At 40.9% G+C, this 25,542-nt stretch overlaps 1 protein-coding gene across 2 annotated transcripts in view; it reads left to right on the top strand.

The window, feature by feature from the left end:
* The window catches only part of LOC140199675 (actin-related protein 3), a 44,294-nt gene extending 26,837 nt beyond the window's left edge, over positions 1 to 17,457 (top strand). For both annotated transcript variants that reach the window (XM_072262139.1, XM_072262140.1), the window contains exons 6-12: positions 1,503 to 1,610; positions 5,215 to 5,358; positions 6,226 to 6,399; positions 6,512 to 6,604; positions 8,843 to 8,968; positions 13,115 to 13,198; positions 16,162 to 17,457. In XM_072262139.1, the coding sequence (XP_072118240.1) occupies positions 1,503 to 1,610; positions 5,215 to 5,358; positions 6,226 to 6,399; positions 6,512 to 6,604; positions 8,843 to 8,968; positions 13,115 to 13,198; positions 16,162 to 16,257 (825 nt within the window). In that variant the 3' untranslated portion in view covers positions 16,258 to 17,457. The remainder of the gene's footprint in view (positions 1 to 1,502; positions 1,611 to 5,214; positions 5,359 to 6,225; positions 6,400 to 6,511; positions 6,605 to 8,842; positions 8,969 to 13,114; positions 13,199 to 16,161) is intronic.
* The last annotated feature ends 8,085 nt before the right edge of the window (positions 17,458 to 25,542 follow it).

Below are 25,542 nucleotides of genomic sequence, written 5' to 3'. Positions count from 1 at the left end.
CAGCAGGCCAGGCAGCATCTCTAGGAAGAGGTACAATCGACGTTTCAGGCCGAGACCCTTCGTCAGGACTAACTGAAGGAAGAGTTAGTAAGAGATTTGAAAGGGGGAGGGGGAGATCCAAAATGATAGGAGAAGACAGGAGGGGGAGGGATGGAGCTAAGAGCTGGGCAGGTGATTGGCAAAGGGGATATGAGAGGATCATGGGACAGGAGGTCCGGGCAGAAAGATGGGGGGGGGGGGGGAAGAACCAGAGGATGGGTAAGGGGTATAATCAGAGGGACAGAGGGAGAAAAAGGAGAGTGAGCGAAAGAATGTGTGTATAAAAATAAATAACGGATGGGATACGAGGGGGAGGTGGGGCATTAACGGAAGTTAGAGAAGTCGATGTTCATGCCATCAGGTTGGAGGCTACCCAGACGGAATATAAGGTGTTGTTCCTCCAACCTGAGTGTGGCTTCATCTTTACAGTAGAAGAGGCCGTGGATAGACATGTCAGAATGGGAATGGGATGTGGAATTAAAATGTGTGGCCACTGGGAGATCCTGCTTTCTCTGGCGGACAGAGCGTAGGTGTTCAGCAAAACGGTCTCCCAGTCTGCATCGGGTCTCGCCAATATATAAAAGGCCACATCGGGAGCACCAGACGCAGTATATCACCCCAGCCGACTCACAGGTGAAGTGTCGCCTCACCTGTGAGTCAGCTGGGGTGAAATACTGCGTCCGGTGCTTCTGATGTGGCCCTCTATATATTGGCGAGACCCGACGCAGACTGGGAGACCGCTTTGCTGAACACCTACGCTCTGTCCGCCAGAGAAAGCAGGATCTCCCAGTGGCCACACATTTTAATTCCACATCCCATTCCCATTCTGACATGTCTATCCACGGCCTCCTCTACTGTAAAGATGAAGCCACACTCAGGTTGGAGGAACAACACCTTATATTCCGTCTGGGTAGCCTCCAACCTGATGGCATGAACATCGACTTCTATAACTTCCGCTAATGCCCCACCTCCCCCTCGTACCCCATCCGTTATTTATTTTTAAACACACATTCTTTCTCTCACTCTCCTTTTTCTCCCTCTGTCCCTCTGACTATACCCCTCGCCCATGCTCTGGGTTCCCCCCCCTTGTCTTTCTCCTTGGGCCTCTTGTCCCATGATCCTCTCATATCCCCTTTGCCAATCACCTGTCCAGCTCTTGGCTCCATCCCTCCCCCTCCTGTCTTTTCCTATCATTTTGGATCTCCCCCTCCCCCTCCCACTTTCAAATCTCTTACTAACTCTTCCTTCAGTTAGTCCTGATGAAGGGTCTCGGCCTGAAACGTCGATTGTACCTCTTACTAGAGATGCTGCCTGGCCTGCTGCGTTCACCAGCAACTTTGATGTGTGTTGTTTTTTAAATATGTTGTAGCTTATTTCAAGATTGTTACTCCTAAATAGAGTATAATTTGTTCAAAAGATCTTCAGCTTTGGATTGAAAAATAACTAGCTATGTTTGACTTCAGGCTGTCCTTGCCTTAGCTGCCTCATGGACGTCTCGACAAGTTGGTGAGCGAACGTTGACTGGAACGGTTATTGATAGTGGGGATGGTGTCACTCATGTTATTCCAGTGGTAAGTATATTTTCAAACTGTTCTGTGACCTATCCCAATGACTTTCAAACTGAAGTTGAACCTGATTGATCTGCTTTAATTGAAGTGTTCCTAATAGATGTTTGTCCACTTATTCCTCCCTGGTCCTAGCGTTTTCCCGAGGTGCAGCCCCTGTCCCTGTGCTCATTCCCTCCCAATTATTCAGAGACACAGACTCATTCCATGTGGCATACTACTCCTCCAAATTAAATTTTATGCTGTTGATGTGGCATCCTTTATGTTGGCGAGACCAACCACAGAGTAGTTGACATGCTTTGCGGAGCATCTTCACTTTGTTCACCGTATCCATTGTGAGCTTGGTGCATGTCATCTTCCCCTCTATAGTCACACCAACCTATCTGTCCCGTACCTCTCCACTGCCATGTTGAGACCAAATGTGTTCTAGAAGAACAGCATCCCATATTCCACATGGGTACCTTATGGCCCAGTAGCGTCTTGTTCTCCCTCTGCCCATCTACATGGGTTCTTTGTCCCTTTGTTCACCATGCCAGCCCTGTTATCTAGATCCTTACTTTCTTCTAGTAGCTCCATCTGCTCATTATGCACCACCTCACCTGATCCACTTTGCACTCTAACACCTATCTCAATTCATCCTTTCATTGCTTTATGCTGGCTCTCTTCCTTCTACACTCTGCCCTGTTGCAGAGTCTTGACCTAAAATTTCAACCAGCCTCATGCCTACAGAAATGCTCCTTGATCTACTGAGTTCATCCAGCAGTTTTGTCATGACCATAAAGGCTTGGAACCAGAGATTTCTACCACCTGGATAACTAAGAGGATAGGGTGTTAGAAAATAGACACTTTCACCTTTCCCTCTCATGTGGCCTCTTGAATCGGAAATATATTGCTGATCTGTTTTTGTTGCTGAGTCAAAATCCTGGAACTTTCTATGCAAAGCCTTGATGTGCTTTCAGTCCACTGAGTAGGGAGTGTTTAAGAATGTATCTTACTACCATAATTATGGCATTTGTAGATGGGTTGGTTGTCCCAAGTGATCAGTGGTCCCATGATTTCTTAAAGGCTAAAATCGGCATCAAATGTGTGATGCAAAATGAAGTGGAATGAAAAGAAATCTGTAATTTATAATTAAATAGTTGTATAAAATATTTCTTGCCTACTTGATCCTCTTTCATCATGATAAGGCCTTGATGTCTATTAATTGAAATGCTGTATTTTGATGCAGATCCATAGTTTGTGGTGATATTTCAATAATTTGCTCCAAGTGTAGTTAAGTGTCACAGATAACAGTCAGTATTAACCTGATTTTCCCTGGCTGTTCCCATTTTCATATCCCCCCCCCCCCCCATATCTTGAAAAGCTAGATGCCTGTTGGCCCTTTTGATCATGAGTGTAAAAATCTTACAAGTAGAGATCATGATTCTAACTGTAAAGGAGGCAATTTGGAATGGGAAAAAAGGACTATGAGCCAAAATGGTTGAAGACAAGCAAATTACTGCAATTCAATAAGCATGGGCCTGAATTACTTTGGGTCTTTTTGCTTTATGTTAAGCAGTTATCCTGCACTTCCTAATATTGAAGACTAAAAAGTGCTTGTGTACAAATGCAGGTCAGAAATCGTCCTCTTGAATTTCTCGGCCATTGTTTTATTTCTCAAATCTAGTTTTATTCCCACATGACCAGCTGAGTTTTTTTCTTGCAATAGAACACACTTTTCTTTTTCTATTCTTTGCAAATTTGATTACATTGTTGTCAAAAGCACATCCTTTCTTTCTCAGCGCTGAATAATAATAGTTCCCTATTAGTGGTGATTTAAAAATGTTGCAATTCCAAGAACTAGTGTGCGTTTCGTTTCTGGTGGGACTGATGCAATTTCCTGTGGTTTGAAGGCTAGTTGACCTCAGACTTATCCAACAACTCCATTGGGTACATTTTGCTGTTCATGATCAACTTGGTCTGCTAAAATGCATCTTGCAATTTTTACTACCACTAAACCTGTTTGAGACAAATAAGGGGCTGAATTTATGATCCACCTTTACCAAAATTTTTTTAAGGCAGTGGTTCCTGTATTTAGTCCCATAAGTGCAGTTTATTATTGTGTGTACTTGTATGACTGACAAGGTTGGTATTTTCCCATCAAGCAAATGTTTTGTCAATAACTTTGCTCATGAAGGAAATTTTTACTTTATTTGTAATTCTTTTGTAAGCTGACCCCAACCTATTTCAGAAAGCAGGCTAGCTACTTATATCAGTTAAGGAGAAGTGTAAAATCTCGTGTTTAAGCTGTTTGTGATAGGATCATTCTCTCATTGCAAGAATCAGTTGCTTGATTCTCTGTTGGTCTGCCTCCAGTGCTAGTATACCCCTTCATCAATAATGAGATCAAAACTCTGTACAGTCCTCCAGCTGTGACCTTGCCAGTATTCCATATGACTTTGATACAGGTGTTCCCAAACTGAGGTCCATAGACCCCTTGGTTATTGGTAGGGGTCCGTGGCATTAAAAAGGTTGGAAACCCCTGCTTTAATAAAATGTACCTATTTATGGTTAGAGAAGTCACTTTACAGTGTCAGTGATCACTGATTCAGGTTCAATTTGCTTTTGCATCCCTAAGGTGATTGTATGTTCTCCCTGTGACAGAGTGGGTTTTCTGCGAGTGCTCCAGTTTCTTCCCACGTTTTTAGGGATTATGATTAGGGTTAGTGAGTTGTGGGCGTGCTATGTTATTGCCAGAAGCAAGGCAACACTTATGGGTTAACCCAGCACAATCCTCAGACTCTATTGGTCATTGATGCAAAAGACACGATTTATTATATTTTGATGTACGTGACAAATCAAAGCTTTACTCTTCTTTAATCTTTTTTGCAACTAAGGCTAATATGGCATTTGCCACTTGCCACACCTGCCTGCTAACTTTAATGCAATTCATCAAAGGAGAACCTGGTTTCTCTTGCTAAGTTTTTGCCTATTCTGGCAACCTGTTGCACTGCCAAAAGATTCTTCAGATCGTTAATATAAATCTCAAACAACTGAGGGCCTGAAACGGAGTTGCACCCTTCCCTCCTGATTAACAATCTGTTTCTGACTGTCTTCTGTGCAATAAACACATTCCCTAATACCAGGCTCATATCTTGTACAATGCCCTTAAGCAATACTTATCAAATACCATCTGAAAGTTCATATACTTTCGTATGGTATTTGACATCAATGAAATTTGTTGATCTGTAACTTCAGCTGTTAAGTCGTACATTGAATGTTTTCAAGGTGATGAACAAGGAGAAAAACAGAGATAATGACAAGATCTTACTAAATGGAAGAGCATGTTTGAGGAGCCTCATGGCATGTCATCATGTTTGTTAATATTTCTGTGGACAGTACAGACCAGTAACTACTTTGCAATTGGATTTTCTAGAATTCATAGTGAAGGCACCCGAGCCATATTTGTATTGGGGTATTACTTCCTGCCTGTAATGCTGCTGGCTTTTAGGGCAGCTGGAGGTTCTCCATCTTTGCCGGTGTTCAAGGCTTCCTTCATCATCTCAGTAGCTTCCCCTCAGTTTTCACTACTGTCAGTCAGTGATCTATTTTAACCTTCTTTCTTTTAAAGGCTGAAGGTTATGTGATTGGTAGCTGCATTAAACACATTCCCATTGCTGGTCGAGATATTACATACTTCATCCAGCAACTTCTGAGAGATCGAGAAGTGGGCATACCCCCGGAACAGTCCCTGGAAACTGCAAAGGCTGTAAAGGTACAGTTTTTTTCGAAAAACAAAACAATGTAGTGCCCCTAATGTGAAATAATTTCTCATTGACCCAAGAAAGTATGAGCGATGGGAGCGTTTAGAATAATATCTGAAGATTTGTTCAGAGACTACCGTTAAGAAGTTTGTTATAGTAAATGTAATATAAATGTCAAGGTAAGCATTTTTAATACACTTGCTCTTGAATAAGTAGGTTATTTAGCCACTAAAGATCAGCATCAGTATTTGATGGGAATGAGGGGAGAGTAAAATAGGTCAATGTGGGAATATTGTCAATGGCTGCTTGGTCAGCTTGGATTCAGTGGACTGCATAACTGGGTTCCATGTTGTTTCTATTTAGCAAACAGTAGTGCTAATTTTCATATAAATTAGAGTATTTTTTATAAATTGTTGGCTATTGCATTTAAATTTGGTATGTTTAAGGTAGTATGTTTGTTGGTGTGTGGCCAAGTAGTTAAGGGGCCGGTCTAGTGATCTGAAGGTCGCTAGTTCGAGCCTCAGCTGAGGCAGCGTGTTGTGTCCTTGAGCAAGGCACTTAACCATATATTGCTGTGCGACGACACCGGTGCCAAGCTGTATCGGCCCTAGTGCCCTTCCCTTGGACAACATCGGTGGCGTGGAAAGGGGAGACTTGCAGCATGGGCAGCTGCTGGTCTTCCATACAACCTTGCCCAGGCCTGCGCCCTAGAAACCTTCCAAGGCACAAATCCATGGTCTCACGAGACTAATGGATGCCTATAAGGTAGTTTGTTTAAACTTGTACAATAAAGATTAAAAATATCGATTTTGGTGTCATGTTGTAAGAATTTGATTTTGTACCTGCTTTTGTTTAAACTTTATTTTACTAAATTAAAGGAACGCTTCAGTTATGTCTGCCCAGACTTGGTGAAAGAGTTCAGCAAATATGACACGGATGGTACCAAATGGATCAAACAATATACTGGGGTCAATGCCATCTCTAAGAAAGAATTCACCATTGATGTAGGCTATGAGCGATTTTTGGGCCCTGAAATTTTCTTTCACCCAGAGGTAACTTTTTAATTGTGCTTAACAAATTTGCATTGCTACTTTTCAACAATTTACTGTGTATGTGTTATTCTCATTAATCATTAGTGATGGACAGTGTTCTCCTTCTCTCTAGTTTGCAAATCCTGATTTCACGCAGCCCATTTCAGAAGTAGTTGATGAAGTTATTCAGAACTGCCCTATCGATGTTAGACGTCCACTGTATAAGGTAAGTGTTCCAATTGTGCAGCATTTCAGCGTGGTTCTTTTGAACATTTATTTAGATGTATTGGGATAATATGCAAACTTTCTGACTGAACACTCAATTATGCCCAAGATACTCAATTAATTTGTGATCATTAATTTTTTAAAAATGTTGCTTTTAGTATCTGATTGCTCGTTCTTGTTTTTTTTTCCTAAGTTGAGCAAACCTTGTCAGTCCTTCAGAGTGCAATGATACCTAGCTTTACACTGTTATTTAGAACATGGCTCCAGGTTAAAGCTATTTCGTGTGGCTGCCTTTGCATAATAGTTCATGAAGCAAGCTATGTGGTTACCAGCTCAGAGGATTATCCCACTTTATATTGTCTTGTTTTTCCACTTTGAATTAAGCTTGCAAAGTCTTTTATAATGCTGCTTAAATAGGTAGCATTACCAATAAGACAAATAGGATGAGTCCTCAACCCTGATATAATGAAGTTTCATTAGTGTCCTGAAAAGTTACAGAGCTTCCTCATTTTCGTATTCCATACCCCTTGCAATAATGGACAATATTCTGTCATCCTGACTAATTACTTGGAGTATCTGCATGACAACTGTGTTTCATTTACCAAAACATCAAGATCCTTTTTTCTGCAAAATTATGCAGTCTTACACAATTTAATGGGCCTTTTCACTTTTCCTTCCAAAGTACAAAACTTGCATTTTCTTTCATTGTATGTTTTGTACACTACTTGTTTGTTCATTTAATCAAACCTATCTTTCTACTGGTTGGTTGTGCTATTTGTTTTGGATTTAAGTTTCTCCCCTTCAAACTGAATGTGAAATCCTGATGCAGGGTCTCAGCCCAAATATCAACTATTTATTCTTTTCCTTAGATGCTGGCCTGGCCTGCTGAGTTCTTCTGGCAATTGATGGTGTTTTCGCCATGCTGTTTACTCTTCTGGCAATTTTGGTTCTTTTGACCATGAAAGCAGAATTTTAGTCTTAATTAGTTTGCAATCTCAATACAAATCTGTTCTGAGGTGGATACCATGTGTCCATGGGAACTTGGTGTTTTTTAATCACTTTAAGCCTGACACATCAAAACAAAACGAATCAAGTTTAATTGTCACTCTAACCATACATGGATGCAGCTGAACGAGATAGTGTTCCTCTGGGGCCAAGGTGCACAACATTCAAAATGTTAAGCAAACATTCAAAAATAGTGAGTAACATAATTCAAAATATCGAGCAAAGAAGCTCATTCCCTCAAAAAAAAACAAATATAGTGCAAGACCCTGAGTGACAATGTCCAGCAATCAATGATACAGGGTGCACACAATCCAACCTGTCATTTCACCACTTGAACATGGTAGGGCAGCCTTGATGGGTGAGGCCAGACCCCAGCCAAGCTCAGCCACGCTCTAGCACTTTCACATCACTCACCCTGGTCTGCAGCAACAGGCAAGCCCTCCAACAGCGTCTTGCGATTACAAGTAAAATGTCCAAGACATTTCCCATGGTTGTACTGCACCAACTTCGATGCTTCTGAATAGTGGGCAACAGCACATTCACTATTCCAAACCCAAACTGACAGGATACCAATCCAGCTACTCCAGTCAACGAGTAGCTCTCTGATGGAGTAGCCCTGCAGTACCCAATGTCCTTGGAGTAAAATTGTCTTTGGATTGTAAGCAACAAACTTTACAAACAAAAATGCACCTTTGGTTGGCCCACTAGAGGCCGCTGCGTTGGCAAGCACTGCCATCTTAATGGAAGATCATCCATGTCACCTTTCAGGCCAGGCTGCTGCTTTCCATTCGCAATTAAATGGCGTGTTACTGGAGTAGAGCTCCTCAGGGTTCTGAATCTAGTTTGTCTACAGTACCTTGTACATTAACATGTTCATTCATGTCTGATAGTTTAGAGAGCTATCCCAATACATTATCCTGTATTTTTAGATGGTCATTTGGTTCTTTGCAAATCTGTAATTTCTTTGCACTTGCAGCCAAATTTCCAGGATTTGGCTGATGCTGACCATTTCAACCTTTTACATTTTCATCCTTTTTTTAAAGAAATTTATACAACGAGGTTTGAAAATTCATGCATTCTATTTCTTTTCTCTCGAAGGTTAGGGTAGAATCACCCAGTGGTAAATCAGGCTACTTCAGAATCTTATGTAATTTTTGTATTTTTTTTTATCCAGATGATTCATAAGATGACCAAAGCCCTGCAGATTAAATGTATAATATGTGTTGTTTTACAGAATGTTGTCCTCTCTGGTGGCTCAACCATGTTTAGAGATTTTGGACGCCGTTTACAACGGGACCTAAAGCGGACAGTAGATGCCAGGCTCAAACTTAGTGAAGAATTGAGTGGTGGAAAACTAAAGGTTTGTACTTTTTGATAAATTGTCAGACATATCTAAGATATTCTAAAACTACATTTTTTAACTTGCCATATTGTTATAATTTGATTTGCTTTTGAAATTATTTTAAGAATTTGTTTGCTTTTCCTGTTGCTTATTTTTCCAGTCCGGTTAAGTTCAGTTCAATAAAAAGTTACAATTGAAACATGTTATTCTCATTGGCAGAATGCTCTTCTAGATTGGCAGTTTGATTTCAAGCTGCATTTCAATACTGCTCTAAATCAAGTTGAAATATTCTGAGGATTTGTTAAAAAAAATTTTGTTTCCAGACCAGAAAGTCTTAATCAACAACTCTTCTGTCAAAATTTTTCAAAATAGCTTTTGAAATATGGAAATATGGATGGTATAGGTTGTTTCCTTGTTATAGCTGTAGTATAAGAACTTGGATTTACAATCAGAAAGGAAGTGTAGGTCTATTGTGCAGACCTTACTTAACAATATATCATTGCAACACACACAAAATGCTGGTGGAACGCAGCAGGCCAGACAGCATCCATAGGAAGAAGCACAGTCGACATTTCGGGCCGAGACCCTTCGTCAGGACTAACTGAAAGAAGAGATAGTAAGAGATTTGAAAGTGGGAGGGGGGGAGGGAGATCCAAAATGATAGGAGAAGACAGGAGGGGGAGGGATAGAGCTAAGAGCTGTAAAGTTGATTGGCAAAAGGGATCCGAGGCTGGAGAAGGGAGAAGATCATGGGACGGGAGGCCTAGGGAGAAAGAAAGAGGGAGGAGAGGCCAGAGGAAGAGGCAGAGCAGGCAAAGAGTTATTGTGAGAGGGACAGAGAGAGGGAGAAAAATAAAAAAATAATAAATACGTAAGTAAGGGATGGGGTAAGAACGGGAGGAGGGGCATTAACAGAAGTTAGGGAAGTCAATGTTCATGCCACCAAGTTGGAGGCTACCCAGACGGAATATAAGGTGTTGTTCCTCCAACCAGAGTGTGGCTTCATCTTGACAGTAGAGACGGCCATGGATAGACATGTCCATAGGTTAGGTGAGTGGGCAAGTTCATGGCAGATGCAATTTAATGTGGATAAATGTGAGGTTATCCACTTTGGTGGCCGATTAGGAAAAGGGAGAGGTGCAACGAGACCTGGGTGTCATTGTAAACCAGTCATTGAAAGTGGGCATGCAGGTACAGCAGGCAGTGAAAAAGGCAAATGGTATGCTGGCATTCATAGCAAGAGGATTTGAGAACAGGAGCAGGGAGGTTCTACTGCAGTTGTACAAGGCTTGGTGAGACCACACCTGGAGTATTGTGTGCAGTTTTGCTCCCCTAATCTGAGAAAGGACATTCTTGCCATAGAGGGAGTACAAAGAAGGTTCACCAGATTGATTCCTGGGATGGCTGGACTTTCATATGAAGAAAGACTGGATCGACTAGGCTTATACTCACTGGAAGTTAGAAGATTGAGGGGGGATCTTATTGAAACGTATAAAATTCTAAAGGGATTGGACAGGCTAGATGCAGGAAGATTGTTCCCGATGTTGGGGAAGTCCAGAACGAGGGGTCACAGTTTAAGGATAAAGGGGAAGCCTTTTAGGACTGAGATGAGGAAAAACTACTTCACACAGAGAGTGGTGAATCTGTGGAATTCTTTGCCACAGGAAACAGTTGAGGCCAGTTCATTGGCTATATTTAAGAGGGAGTTAGATATGGCCCTTGTGGCTAAAGGGATCAGGGGGTATGAAGAAAAGGCAGGTACAGGGTTCTGAGTTGGATGATCAGCCATGATCATACTGAATGGTGGTGCAGGCTCAAGGGGCCGAATGGCCTACTCCTGCACCTATTTTCTATGTTTCTATCTCCCCCTCCCCCTCCCACTTTCATATCTCTTACTATCTCTTCTTTCAGTTAGTCCTGACGAAGGGTCTTAGCCTGAAACATCGACTGTGCTTCTTCCTGTGGATGCTGTCTGGCCTGCTGCATTCCACCAGCATTTTATGTATGTTGCTTGAATTTCCAGCATCTGCAGATTTCCTTGTGTTTGCGTTTTACAATATATTATTTCTCAGTTACTGGTAATTAGCTAGTACACCCATCAGAAGTTTTTCTTTTTTGGAGAGTTGGACTGCAGACGCTGGACCCACAGAGAATGTTTGGATTTATACTGTATGTACCCATTACACTTCTCATGTTCAAAGTAAATTAATTATCAAAATACATATCTGCATATACAAATTCATTTTCTTGCAGGCTTACTCAATATATCTATACAATAATAACCATAACAATCAATGAAAGGCTACCCAACTCGGCTGTTAAACCAGAGTGCGGAAGGCATCAAACTGTGCAAATACAAAAATAAGAAATAATAAATATTGAGAACTTGAGATCGAGTCCTTTCAAGTGAGTCCATTGGTTGTGGGAACATTTCAAAAATGGGGCAAGTGAAGTGAAGTTGATTGAAGTTATCCCCTCTGGTTCAAGAGCCTGATGGTTAAGGGGTAATAACTGTTCCTCTACCTGGTGGTGAGAGTCCTGGGGCTCCTGCATCACCTTACTGATGACAACAGCAGCAAGAAGAGAGCATGTCCTGGCTGATGGGGTCCTTGATGATCAATGCTAGTTTCCTGTAACAGCATTTCATATAGATGTGCTCAGTGATAGGGAGATCTTTACCCATGATGGACTGGGCTGTATCCACTCTTTTTTTCAGGCGTTTCTGTTCAAGGGAGTTGGTGTTTACATACCAGGCTGAGATGCAGCCAGTCAATATACATGTAACTACACATTTATAGAAATTTATCAAAGTTGTATTTCTGATTGTTTTGCTTGAAATGAGTTGTATTCAACTATGATTTCACATGAATACAACCAAATGACATTAGGAATGTTTGCTGTTTCTTGTTTCCCAATTGTTTGTGCAAGCATTGGGGGTTATGATTGAGTTTGTCTAGGATATGGTTGGATTCCTGTTCATTGGGCCATCAGTTTATCGAGGCAGCCAATTATTTGGGATAACTCTTAAACAACCAAAACAAATTGAGAAAATAGCTGGGGTTCATTTATTGGGGACACTATGCCACTTAATTGGAGACTTACCGAACATTTTCTAACTAGAGTCAGTCGCGTGCATGTCATGTAGACACTATATCGTGCTGAGGCAAACAGTTTTGAAATGGCATCAATTGTGTTTTTGTTCAAAAAACAGTGATTTTTGTCACTGATAGTTGGTGAGTAATGAACAGCAAGACAATTCAGAACTGTTTTGCTCACAGCAATTTCAAGCATTCAAGGTTTGAGGTGCCAGAAACAGCCAGGAGTGAAAATGAAACAATTTCACTATTTCAAGTTAGTAACTGTGAAGAATTTGAAAGTATCAACAATCATCTTGAAAGTGATTTAATTGAAATGAAGATTTGGAGGATGTAATCATTGAAAGCACTGTTTGAAGATAGTCCACTATCTGCACTGATTTTCATTTACAGTCAATCAAAAGAACATATCAGCGTACACTGAATGAATTCCTCTGATAACTATCAGGAACTAGTACACAACTTTATAGTACTGAGGTAGTTTTGGTAGTGTTCTAATTTGTTCTGTATTTCATTTTAATACATAATTTGTTCCTCTGTTAAACAATAGTTTGTCTATTTTTATACCTTTTTAATTATTTCCATGCAACTTCAGTTAATTAGGGCAGCCGCTTAATTGGACCAAAATGTACTGATCCTGAGGTGTCCTAATTGACCAGAATCCATTGTACTTCATGATGTGCTATTCACCAGTTTCCTTACAATACTTCGGGCACAATTAGCTAGAGGAAACTAATCAAATATCTTAATGGCTGAGGGATACCTGGCATAAACGAGTACTGTTCATGCTGAGCATGCTTATTGCAATAAAATGCGATCTTTGTTTTAATTTGATTAATTTTCTTCAAAATCTGAATAATTTTCTTCCAAGGGTTCTGACCTTTTTTTATGTCATGAACCAATACCATTAAGCAAGGGGCCTGTGGACCCCAGGTTGAGAACCCCTGTTCTAGATCAATAGGCCGAGTAATTCTCCATAGTAGCAAAACTAGAAATCTCAATTTAGCTTCCTTAATATAGTTAGTTTGTTTTCAAGAATAACATAACAGGGATGTGTTTCATTTTGTAGCCTAAACCAATTGATGTTCAAGTGATCACGCACCACATGCAGCGATATGCAGTTTGGTTTGGAGGGTCCATGCTAGCATCCACTGTGAGTAAACATTTTGGTAAAATTTGTCTGTTTCACATCTATAAGACTTGGACATTCAGTTTTTTAGTCTTTGAATAATTGCTAGAATTATGATGTTGAAACAAAATTTCCCTTGCAATCAGTTTGTTTCAACTAAGACTTCTGTGGCTTATTTTTAACACGAATGCTATATTTTGCTGCATTTTAATCAAATACGGAATTAAGTATAGAAATTGTTCACACTGCAGGAATTGCAAGCCTAATACGTGCTGTTTTCTAGCATCCAATAGCAATGTAACCATTACCACTGTGCAAAGTGTTCATTTTTTTACAGGGTATGGGGATGGAGACTTCCCACACATAACATAAAAACAGTGAAAACTGTAAAGTCCTTGGCAATGATATTTCAGAGTGTAGTGACATTCAGTGGGTCTACCTCAGTGTGGGTATAACTACTTCGAAGGAATGTTACATTTATCTATACACAGTAACACCAGCTTGCCTCATGGTTTGTGGATCTGCAGCTGATTGAGTTAACTGATAATGTACTTGCATATAACCAAAGGTAATACTTTTCCATGCTGAAAACTTTGGAAATACCCTATGCTAGGCACAATACTTGGGTCTCAATGTGCTGCTTTGAAAACCCAATTTTATCTTTGCCTGATATGGCACAGTAGTTAGTGCAACTCTAACACAGCTCAAGCAACCTGGGTTCAATCCTGACTTCAAGTGTTGTGATCTCCCTGTGATTACGTAAAGCCTCTGGGGAAATCCTATATAACCATATAACAATTACAGCACGGAAACGGGCCATCTCATCCCTTCTAGTCCGTGCCGAACGCTTACTCTCACCTAGTCAGGGACCTGCACTCAGCCCATAACCCTCCATTCCTTTCCTGTCCATATAGCTATCCAATTTAACTTTAAAAGAACAACATCAAACCTGCCCCAACCACTTCTGCTGGAAGTTCGTTCCACACAGCTACCACTCTCTGAGTAAAGAAGTTCCCCCTCGTGTTACCCCTAAACTTTTGCCCTTTAACTCTCAACTCATGTCTTCTTGTTTCAGTCTCCCCTACTCTCAATGGAAAAAGCCTATCCACGTCAACTCTATCTATCCCCTTCATAATTTTAAATACCTATATCAAGTCCCCCCTCTACCTTCTACGCTCCAAAGAATAAAGACCCAACTTGTTCAACCTTTCTCTGTATTCTAGGTGATGAAACCCAGGTAACATTCTAGTAAATCTTCTTTGTACCCTCTCTATTTTGTTGACATCTTTCCTATAATTCGGTGACCAGAACTGTACATAATACTCCAAATTTGGCCTTACCAATGCCTTGTACAATTTTAACATTACATCCCAACTCCTATACTCAAATGCTCTGATTTATAAAGGCTAGTGTACCAAAAGCTTGCTTCACCACCCTATCCACATGAGATTCCACCTTCAGGGAAATATGCACCATTATTCCTAGACCCCTCTGTTCTACTGCATTCTTCAATGCCCTACCATTTACCACGTATGTACTGTTTTGATTAGTCCTACCAAAATGTAGCACCTCACATTTATCAGCATTAAACTCCATCTGCCATCTTTCAGCCCACTCTTCTAACTGGCCTAAATCTCCCTGCAAGCTTTGAAAGCCTACTTCATTATCCACAACACCACCTATCTTACTATCATCTGCATACTTACTAATCCAATTTACCACCCCATCATCCAGATCATTAATGCATATGACAAACAACATTGGACCCAGTACAGATCACTGAGGCACACCACTAGTCACCGTCCTCTAACCTGACAAACAGTTATCTACCACTACTCTGGCATCTCCCATCCAGCCACTGCTGAATCCATTTTACTACTTCAATATTAATACCTAACGATTGAACCTTCCTAACCAACCTTCCATGTGGAACCTTGTCAAAGGCCTTGCTGAAGTCCATATAGACAACATCCATCGCTTTACCCTTGTCAACTTTCCTAGTAACCTCTTCAAAAAATTCAATAAGATTTGTCAAATGTGACCTTCCACGCACAAATCCATGTTGACTATTCCTAATCAGACATCCAGATAATTATATATACCATCTCTAAGAATACTTTCCATCAATTTACCCACCACTGATGTCAAACTCACAGGCCGATAATTGCTAGGTTTACTCTTAGAACCCTTTTCAAACAGTGGAACAACATGAGCAATACACCAATCTTCCGGCACCATCCCCGTTTCTAATGACATTTGAAATATTTCTGTCAGAGCCTCTGCTATTTCCACACTAACTTCCCTCAAGGTCCTAGGGAATATCTTGTCAGGACCCAGAGACTTATCCACTTTTATATTCCTTAAAAGTGCCAGTACTTCCTCCTCTTTAATCATCATAGTTTCCATAACTTCCCTACCTGTTTCCCTTACCTTACACAATTCAATACCTTCTCCTTAGTGAATACTGAAGAAAAGGAATTGTTCGGAATCTCCCCCATCTCTTTTGGCTCCACACATAGCCGTCCACTCTGATTCTCTAAGGGACCAGTTTTATCCCTCACTATCCTTTTGCTATTTATATAACTGTAGAAACCCTTTGCATTTATTTTCACCTTACTTACCAAAGCAACCGCATATCTTCTTTTAGCTTTTCTCATTTCTTTCTTCAGATTCTTTTTACATGCTTTATATTCCTCGAGCACCTCATTTACTCCATGCTGCCTATTTTTATTGTAGATATCTCTCTTTTTCCAAACCAAGTTTCCAATATCCCTTGAAAACCATGGCTCTCTCAAACTTTTAACCTTTCCTTTCAACCTAACAGGAACATAAAGATTCTGTACCCTCAAAATTTCACCTTTAAATGACCTCCATTTCTCTATTACATCCTTCCCATAAAACAAATTGTCCCAATTCTGTTTCCTCATGTCCTGAAAACACACTGGTTTTCTGAAGCTTCAATCTGAATTTGTTTTTTTGTTTTGCAGCCGGAGTTCTACCAGGTTTGCCACACCAAAAAAGATTACGAGGAGATTGGCCCCAGCATTTGTCGCCATAACCCTGTCTTTGGAGTCATGTCTTAAGGCTGAGCTCAATATTCTAAGGGCTGAGGGGAAGCCTTGCTTTTGGGGGCCTGTTGGGTCTGGATTGACTGGTGTTGTGTTACTAAACTGGCTTAACTTTTAAAACAGATGACCAAACAGTATGTGGTTGGCAAACTTAACAATTGAGTGTCTTAAAATGGGCTAAATTGTGTTAAGCCAAAATATGAACAATCTTTCTTTATATTAAACATTTTGGACTAATTTGTAAGAAAATTCTATAGTGGTTTTAGATCAGATTATGCCCTAAGATGATGCATTTGATGGGAACTCCAAGACTTGTAGGATTTGAATGAGACTGGAAGGTCAGCTCTACCACACTTGAATTGTACCCAGTGTGTACAATACAAGAGCTTGTTTATATTTCGTACTGATTTTTTTATACATCAGATGGGGAAAATTAGAACATTAGGTATTCTATAAAGTGAAATAAAGACAAGACGATTAATACTTGGAAAAGAGTATGTAAAGGTACTGATCAATAGGAGTTGCACAAATAATCAAATATCTAGCATAAAGTGAAACGAAAAATTAATTTCTGACAACTGAACCAGAAGTATACATATCCTTATTGTAAGAACCTTTCCTTTGCCTAGGATGAAATGTTATGACTATTAGTGTAGCTTGTTGAAGTCTGCATATGAGGTGGGTATAATTAACATCCCAACATCCATCAAGCACTGCAGACTGAACCTTTCCTGACACGAATCCAAGCACTAACCATTGAAAGGAATAAGTTACTTTTTTTTTCATTTCCCCTCATTTTTAAGTTGACGTTTCATTTACTTGCAGTTATGGTTTATCTGTCCTCTTCTAACTGGAGAAACTTCTCAAAAGCCTAAAACATATATCCTCATCAAATAGGCTCGCAAATGGTTTGAAGTCATGCTACTTTGGTTATTTGTGACTCCAGTCTGTTCCCAAAAGAATAATGAATTGTATTTCCCATAACAAACATGGCTAACTCCGCAAGTGCTTTGGGAACTATTTCTTACTCAAACTAACAGATGCCTGCTAGTGCTTTCTGAATATTGAATGCATTTTTGTTTATTGCTGCAAAAAAAGACTGTTGGACCAGTATTGTAGTTCTAGAGCCTCATTTTGATTTAAACCAAATAATCTAATCAGTGGTGTATTTAAAACCTTGCACCATTCCAATAAAGGCGCAAAATTCTTTTTAAATGTTATGGCTGTGATTTTGTTATTTAAAACTGGAAATTTGATGCATGCACGACTTCAGCCAGGAAAAATGATGCATGAGGATCATTAACTTGTAGATGGACATGCAGGTAAATATTGATCAGAGTAAAGTTCAAGTGTCTGAGGGACAAAGATGTTTTAATAACTATATAAGCCTTATGAAAATGTCCTGCAACCTGGGTTTAAGTTCCTTCATGATTTTTCTGATTAGCACATTGCCAATTTTGTCATCAAAATTTTAGTAAGACTATCATCTGTATCACAGATCGAATCAGCAAGCTGGCAGCTGCTTCCAAATCAAAGTGTGTATATTTTATTGGGATTGTGAATGAAACTTCACTGATAGCTGGAAAGCTTTGGGAATGTTTGAGCTTATACTTTGATCAAGTGTAGAACTAGCATTTTGATACTTTTTGGTCTGATTTGACTCTGGTAATATCGGAAGGAAAAAAATAACACGTTCTTCCCAAATGACTGAATCAAAAAAAGATTTATTATGACTAATGCATTGCTTTTGCAGCAGCAAGGCAATACAAACACATGAAATTACTCTAAATTACAAAGTATTCATGGGTTCATGGACCTTTGAGAAATCTGACATCTACTTGGATGCAATATTAAATCATTTACTTCCATAAGTTGTTGAGGTGAAAATAATGTTAATTACTGAATTTTTGCTCTGCCCCCAACCCCTTCCTTTCCAATCATATTGGAGGGTCTTGGCCCGGCTATTATTCCCCTCGATAGTTGCTACCTGACTTGCTGAATTCCTCCAGTATTTTGTGTGTTGCTCAACATTTCCTGGATCTGCGGAATCTGTTGTGGTTATGTAACTGTCTTTAATGTTTATTGTCTTGTCTTGTCTTGCAAATTAACCCTTTGGTGGTGCAATGATTTTGGCATAACATTGTATTCGTGACAACAGTTTAAACTTTGCCTCGAGTAAGCAGGCATACTGGGATACAAAACTTTGTAGTAACCACTTACAATTTGAGTAGGCATTGCAATTCTCATCTTACCACCCGCTGATTTGTGGCCTCTGCAGAATCCATCAGAATGACTCTTTGATCTCTGCTGCATTTTTAACCTCAGGAGTAACTATTAAATGGTCCAGACTTTCCTCTGAAATCTTCAGTTTGCTGAGCTACTAAGTAAGATAAGTAAGTAAAATGCTGGAAAGTCACATTAAATGGTAATAGAACACTTCGTAAATAATAAAATTGACCTGGATTTACGATGAAAAAGAGCAAACCTGTTGTGTATCTGGACTTTCAGAAGGCTTTTTATAAAATGCCATGCAAATTTATTTTCGGAGGGGGGGAGGGACAACATTAGTGGTTACATGGTACAAACTGAATAACAAAATGGGGTAGGGAAAAACACTTAACTTTTCTCTTGGGATAGTGTGATCAGTAGGGTTGCTGCAGGGTTCAGTGCTGGGATCTCTGCTTTTCTGAGCTTTTGTCAGTGGTTTTGATGAGAGGATCAAACAGGCACCATGGTAGTAGAGCGGTTAGTGTGACGCTGTTACAGCTTGGGGCGATAGAGTACAGAGTGCAGTTCTAGTGCAGTCTGTAGGGAGTTTGTACTTTCACCACGATTGCATGAGATTTCTCCGGGTGCTCTGGTTTCCTCCCACAGTCCAAGGAAATACCAGCTGGTAGGTTAATTGGTCATTGTAAATTGTCCTGTGATTCATTCGTTCGTTATGTGCCATGTTGTATGAGGGGGTGATCATTGTCTTTCCATGACCATGACTATTCTTGGCAAATTTTTCTACAAATGTGTTCAGGAAAATTTCCTTCATCAGTGCGTAGAAGTCCCAATGAGAGAGCATGTGATACCTGATCTGCTATGAAGGAATAAGACAGGGCAGGTGATACAAGTTTGTGTAGGGGAACACTTTACATCTAGTGACCATAATGCCATTAGTTTCAAAGTTAATATGCAAAAAGATAGGTCTGGTCCACGGGTTCAATTCTAAATTGGAGAAAGGCCAATTTTGATGGTATCAGAAATGTTCTGGCAATTGTGGATTGGGACAGCTGTTTTCTGGCAAAGGTGTACTTGGAAAGTGGGAGGCCTTCAAGAACAAAATTTTGAGAGTACAAAGTGTGTATGTGCCTGTCAGAGTAAAATGTAAGGGAAACAAGTGTAGGGTCAAGCAATATTGAGGCCCTAGTTAAGAGAAAAAAAGTATGGGCATAGCAGGTCGAGGCAAATAGAAATCACAAGGTGCTTCTGGAGTACAGAAATGCAAGACAATACTTAAGAAAGAAATCAGTAGGGCTAAAAGAAGGCATGAAGTTATTCCTGCAGACAAGGTGAAGAATCCCAAGGGATTCTACAGATATATCAAGACCAAAGGTATTACAAGGGACAAAACTGGTCCTCTGGAAGACCAGAATGGTAATCCGTGTGACGAGCGCAAACAAATGGGGGAGATCTTAAATGCATTCTTTGCATCTGTATTTACTCGGAAGACGGATACAGAGTCTACAGAAGTGAGGCAAAACGGCATCAACTTCATGGACCCTGTACAGATTACAGAGGAGGAAGTGTTTGCTACCCAAAGGCAAATCACGGTGGATAAATACCTAGGGCCCGACAAGGTATTCTATCGGACCCTATAGGAGTCAAGTTCAGAAATTGCCGGGGCCCTAGCAGAGAGATTTACTGGTACTAGAGGATCGGGGGATAGCCAATGTTGTTCCGCTGTTTTTTTGAAGTTCTAAACAGGAAATTATAGGCCAGTAAGTCTGACATCAGGTGTGGGAAAGATACTGGAAGGTATTCTAAGGGACCGGGTATATAAGTATTTGGATAGAACTGGACTGATTAAGAATTGTAAACATGGCTTCGTGCGTGATATGTCATGTCTAACCAATCTTACAGTTTTGAAGTTAGCAGAAAAGTGAATGAAGGTAAGGCAGTGGATGTGGTCTACATAGACTTTAGCAAGGCATTTGACAAGGTTCAGCATGGGAGGTTGGTCAAGATGGCTCAGCATTCAGGATGAGGTAGTAAGTTGGATTAGGTATTGGCTTTGGGAGAAGCCAGAGAGTGGTAGTAGAGTGTTGCCACTCTGACTGGAGGACAGTGACGAGTGTGCTGCAGCAATGGTTGATGGGTCCTTTGGTGTTTGCCATCTATGTCAATTCTATGGATGATAATGTGGTTAAATGGATAAGCAAATTTATGGATGACACCAAGATTGGGGGCATACTGGACAGTGAGGAAGGCTACCATGGCTTGCAGAAGGATCTGCATCAGCTGGAAAAATGTAATGAATAATGGCAGATGGAATTTAATGTAAACAAGTGAGGTTCTGCACTTTGGTAGGACCAACCAGGATATGTCTGGCACAGTGAACAGTAAGACACTGAGAAGTGTGGTGGAACAAAGGGATCTGGGGATACAGGTATAACATCTGTTGAAAGTAGTGTCACAGGTTGATCAGGTCATAAAGAAAGCTTTTGGGACATTGGCCTTCATAAATCAATGTGTTGAGTACAGAAGATGGGATGTTATGAAGTTGTACAAGATGTTGGTAAGGCCTAATTTGGCATATTGTGTGCAGTTCTGGTCACCTATCTACAGGAAAGATGTAAGTAAGGTTGAAAGAGTGCAGAGAAAATTTACAAGGATGTTACCGGGTATGGAGAACCTGAGTTACAAGGAAAGATTGAATTGGTTAGGACTGCATTCCTTGGAATACAGAAGCAGGAATAGAGATTTGAGAGAGGTATGCAAAATTATGAGGGGTGTAGATAGAGTAAATGCAAGCAGATTTTCTCCACTGTGATTTGGTGGGACTACAACCAAAGGTCATGGGTTAAGGGTGAAAGGTGAAAAGTTTTCAAGGAGTAGATAGGGAGACAGATTCTGGAAAAGTGTAATAATAATGGGGTTGTCATGGTGGGAGATTTAATTTCCAAAATATTGATTGGCATCTCCCTAGAGCAAAGGGGTTAGATGGGGTGGAGTTTGTTAGGTGTGTTTCCTGACACAGTATGTAGGTAAGCCTACAAGAGAAGAGGCTGTACTTGATCTAGTATTGGGAAATGAACCTGGTTAGGTGTCAGGTCTCCCAGTGGGAGAGCATTTTGGAGATAGTGATCACAATTCTACCTCCTTTACCATAGCATTGGAGAGGGATAGGAACAGACACATTAGGGAAATGTTTAATTGGAGTAAGGGGAAACATGAGGCTATCAGGCAGGAACTTGGAAGCCTAAATTGGGAACAGATGTTCTCAGGGAAATGTATAGCAGAAATGTTCAGGGGATATTTGCATGGGGTTCTGCATAGGTACGTTCCAATGAGACAAGGAAAGAATGGTAGGGTACAGGAACATAGAAAACATAGAAAATAGGTGCAGGAGTAGGCCATTCAGCCCTTTGAGCCTGCACCACCATTTATTATGATCATGGCTGATCATTCAACTCAGAACCCTGCACCGGCCTTCCCTCCATACCCCTTGATCCCCGTAGCCACAAGTGCCATATCTAACTCCCTCTCAAATATAGCCAATGAACTGCCTCAACTGTTTCCTGTGGCAGAGAATTCCACAGATTCACCACTCTCTGTGTGAAGAAGTTTTTCCTAATCTCAGTCCTAACAGGCTTCGCCTTTATCCTCAAACTGTGACCCCTTGTTCTGGACTTCCCCAACATCGGGAACAACCTTCCTGCATCTAGCCTGTGCAATCCCTTTAGGATTTTATACGTTTCAATCAGATCCCCCCTCAATCTTCTAAATTCCAACGAGTACAAGCCTAGTTCATCCAGTCTTTCTTCACATGAAAGTCCTGCCATCCCAGGAATCAATCAGGTGAACCTTCTTTGTACTCCCTCTATGGCAAGGATGTCTTTCCTCAGATTAGGGGACCAAAACTGCACACAATACTCCAGGTGTGGTCTCACCAAGGCCTTGTACAACTGCAGTAGTACCTCCCTGCTCCTGTACTCGAATCCTCTCGCTATAAATGCCAGCATACCATTCGCCTTTTTCACCGCCTGCTGTACCTGCATGCCCACTTTCAATGACTGGTGTATAATGACACCCAGGTCTCGTTGCACCTCCCCTTTTCCTAATCGGCCACCATTCAGATAATAATCTGTTTTCCTATTTTTGCCACCAAAGTGGATAACTTCACATTTATCCACATTAAATTGCATCTGCCATGAATTTGCCCACTCACCCAACCTATCCAAGTCACCCTGCATCCTCTTAGCATCCTCCTCACAGCTAACACTGCTGCCCAGCTTCGTGTCATCTGCAAACTTGGAGATGCTGCATTTAATTCCCTCATCCAAATCATTAATATATATTGTAAACAGCTGGGGTCCCAGCACTGAGCCTTGTGGTACCCCACTAGTCACCGCCTGCCATTCTGAAAAGGTCCCGTTTATTCCCACTCTTTGCTTCCTGTCTGCTAACCAATTCTCCATCCACACCAATACCTTACCCCCAATACCGTGTGCTTTAAGTTTGCACACTAATCTCCTGTGTGGGACCTTGTCAAAAGCCTTTTGAAAATCCAAATATACCACATCCACTGGTTCTCCCCTATCCACTCTACTAGTTACATCCTCAAAAAATTCAGTGAGATTCGTCAGACATGATTTTCCTTTCACAAATCCATGCTGACTTTGTCCGATGATTTCACCGCTGTCCAAATGTGCTGTTATTACATCTTTGATAACTGACTCCAGCAGTTTCCCCACCACCGACGTTAGGCTAACCGGTCTATAATTCCCCGGTTTCTCTCTCCCTCCTTTTTTAAAAAGTGGGGTTACATTAGCCATCCTCCAATCCTCAGGAACTAGTCCAGAATCTAACGAGTTTTGAAAAATTATCACTAATGCATCCACTATTTCTTGGTGTACAAAGGCTGTTGAAAATCTAGTCAAGAAGAAAAAGCTTATGAAAAGTTCAAAAAATTAGGTAATGATAGAGATCTAGAAAATTATAAAGCTAGCAGGAAGGAGCTTAAAAATGAAATTAGGGGAGACAGAAGGGGCCATGATAAGGCCTTGGTGAGCATGATTAAGGAAAACCCCAAAGCATTCTACAAGTATGTGAAGAGCAAGAGGATAAGGCATAAGAGAATAGGACCAATCAAGTGTGACAGTGCAAAAGTGTGTATGGAACTGGAGGAGACAGCAGAGGTACTTAATGAATACTTTGCTTCAGTATTCACTACAGAAAAGGATCTTGGCAATTGTAGGGGTGACTTACAGCAGACTGAAAAGCTTGAGCATGTAGACATTAAGAAATAGGATGTGCTGGAGCTTTAGGAAAGCATCAAATTGAATAAGTCGCTGGGACCGGATGAGATGTAACCCAGACTACTGTAGGAGGCGAGGGAGGAAATTGCTGAGCTTCTGACAATGATTTTTGCATCATCAATGGGGATGGGAGAGGTTTTGGAGGGTTGCAGATGTTGTTCCCTTATTCAAGAAAGGGAGTAGAGCTAGCCCAGGAAATTATAGACCAGTGAGTCTTTCTTCAGTGGTTGGTAAGTTGATGGAGAAGATCCTGAGAGACAAGATTTATGAACATTGGGAGAGGCATAATATGATTAGGAATAGTCAGCATGACTTTGTCAAAGGCAGGTCGTGCCTTACAAGCCTGATTGATTTTTTTGAGGATGTGACTAAACACTTCGTAGATGTAGTGTATATGGATTTCAGCAAGGCATTTGACAAGGTACCCTTTGCAAGGCTTATTGAGAAAGTAAGGAGGCATGGGATCCAAGGGGACATTGCTTTGTGGATCCAGAATTGGCTTGCCTACAGAAGGCAAAGAGTGATTGTAGCTGCTTCTTTTTACAATGAAAATTGATGATTTAAATTATGGATTAAATGGTTTTGTGGCTAAGTTTGCAGATGACACCAAGATAGGTGGAGGAGCAGGAAGTGTTGAAGAAATGGAAAGGTTGCAGAGAGACTTGGTCAGTTTTGGAGAGTGGGCAAAGAAATGGCAGATGAGATACAATGTTGAGAAATGTACGGTGGTACATTTTGGAAGAAGAAATCAGGGAGATTATTATTTAGATGGGGAGAAAATTCAAAAATCGTAAGTGCAAAGGGACTTGGGGGTCCTTGTGCAGGATAGCCGAAAGGTTGGATCGGCATTAAGGAAAGTGAATGCTATGTTGACATTCATTTCAAGAGGAGTAGTGCATAAGAGTAAGGAGGTGTTGATGAGGCTCTATGGGGCACTGGTGAGACCTCATTTGGAAATTTTTTTTAGCCAGAAGGTCGTGGATTTATGGAATTCGTTGCCACATACAGCTGTGGAGGCCTGATCATTGAGGGTGTTTAAGGAGGAGATTGAAAGGTATCTAATTAGTCAGATTATCAAGAGATATGGGGAAAAAGCCGGAAATTGGAACTAGATGGGAGAATAGTTTAGTTCATGGTGGAATGGCGGAGCAGACTCGATGGGCCGAATGGCCTACTGCTCCTTTGTCTTGTGATATTCTGCCTGGAGGTTGTTGACCAGTGGTGTGCCTTAGGGATCTGTTCTGGGACCCCTTCTCTTCGTGATTTTTGTAAATGACCAGGATGAAGAAGTTGAGGGATGGATTAGTAAGTTTGCTGATGACACAAAGGTTAGGGTGTTGTGGATAGTGTGGAGAGCTGTCAGAGGTTACAGCGGGACATCGAAGGATGTAAAACTAGGCTGAGAAATGGCAGATAGAGTTCAACCCAGATAAGTGTGAGGTGGTTCATTTTGGTAGGTCAAATATGATGGGAGAATATAGTATTAATGGTAAGACTCTTGGCAGTGTGGAGGATCAGAGGGATCTTGGGATCCGAGTCCACAGGACACTCAAAGTTGCTGCGCAGGTTGACTGTGTGGTTAAGAAGACATACAGTGCATTGGCCTTCATCAACCGTGGGATTGAGTTTAAGAGCTGAGAAGTAATGTTACAGCTGTTTCAGACCCTGGTCAGACCCCACCTGGAGTATGTGCTCAATTTTGGTCACCTCGCTACAGGAAGGATGTGGAAACCATAGAGAGGGTGCAGAGGAGATTTACGAGCATGTTGCCTGG

This window comes from Mobula birostris, chromosome 6, assembly GCF_030028105.1.
Source record: "Mobula birostris isolate sMobBir1 chromosome 6, sMobBir1.hap1, whole genome shotgun sequence".
NCBI classification, from domain to species: Eukaryota; Metazoa; Chordata; class Chondrichthyes; order Myliobatiformes; family Myliobatidae; genus Mobula; species Mobula birostris.
Note: the sequence above shows the minus strand (reverse complement) of the source record. Positions and strands in the feature narration are given on the sequence as shown.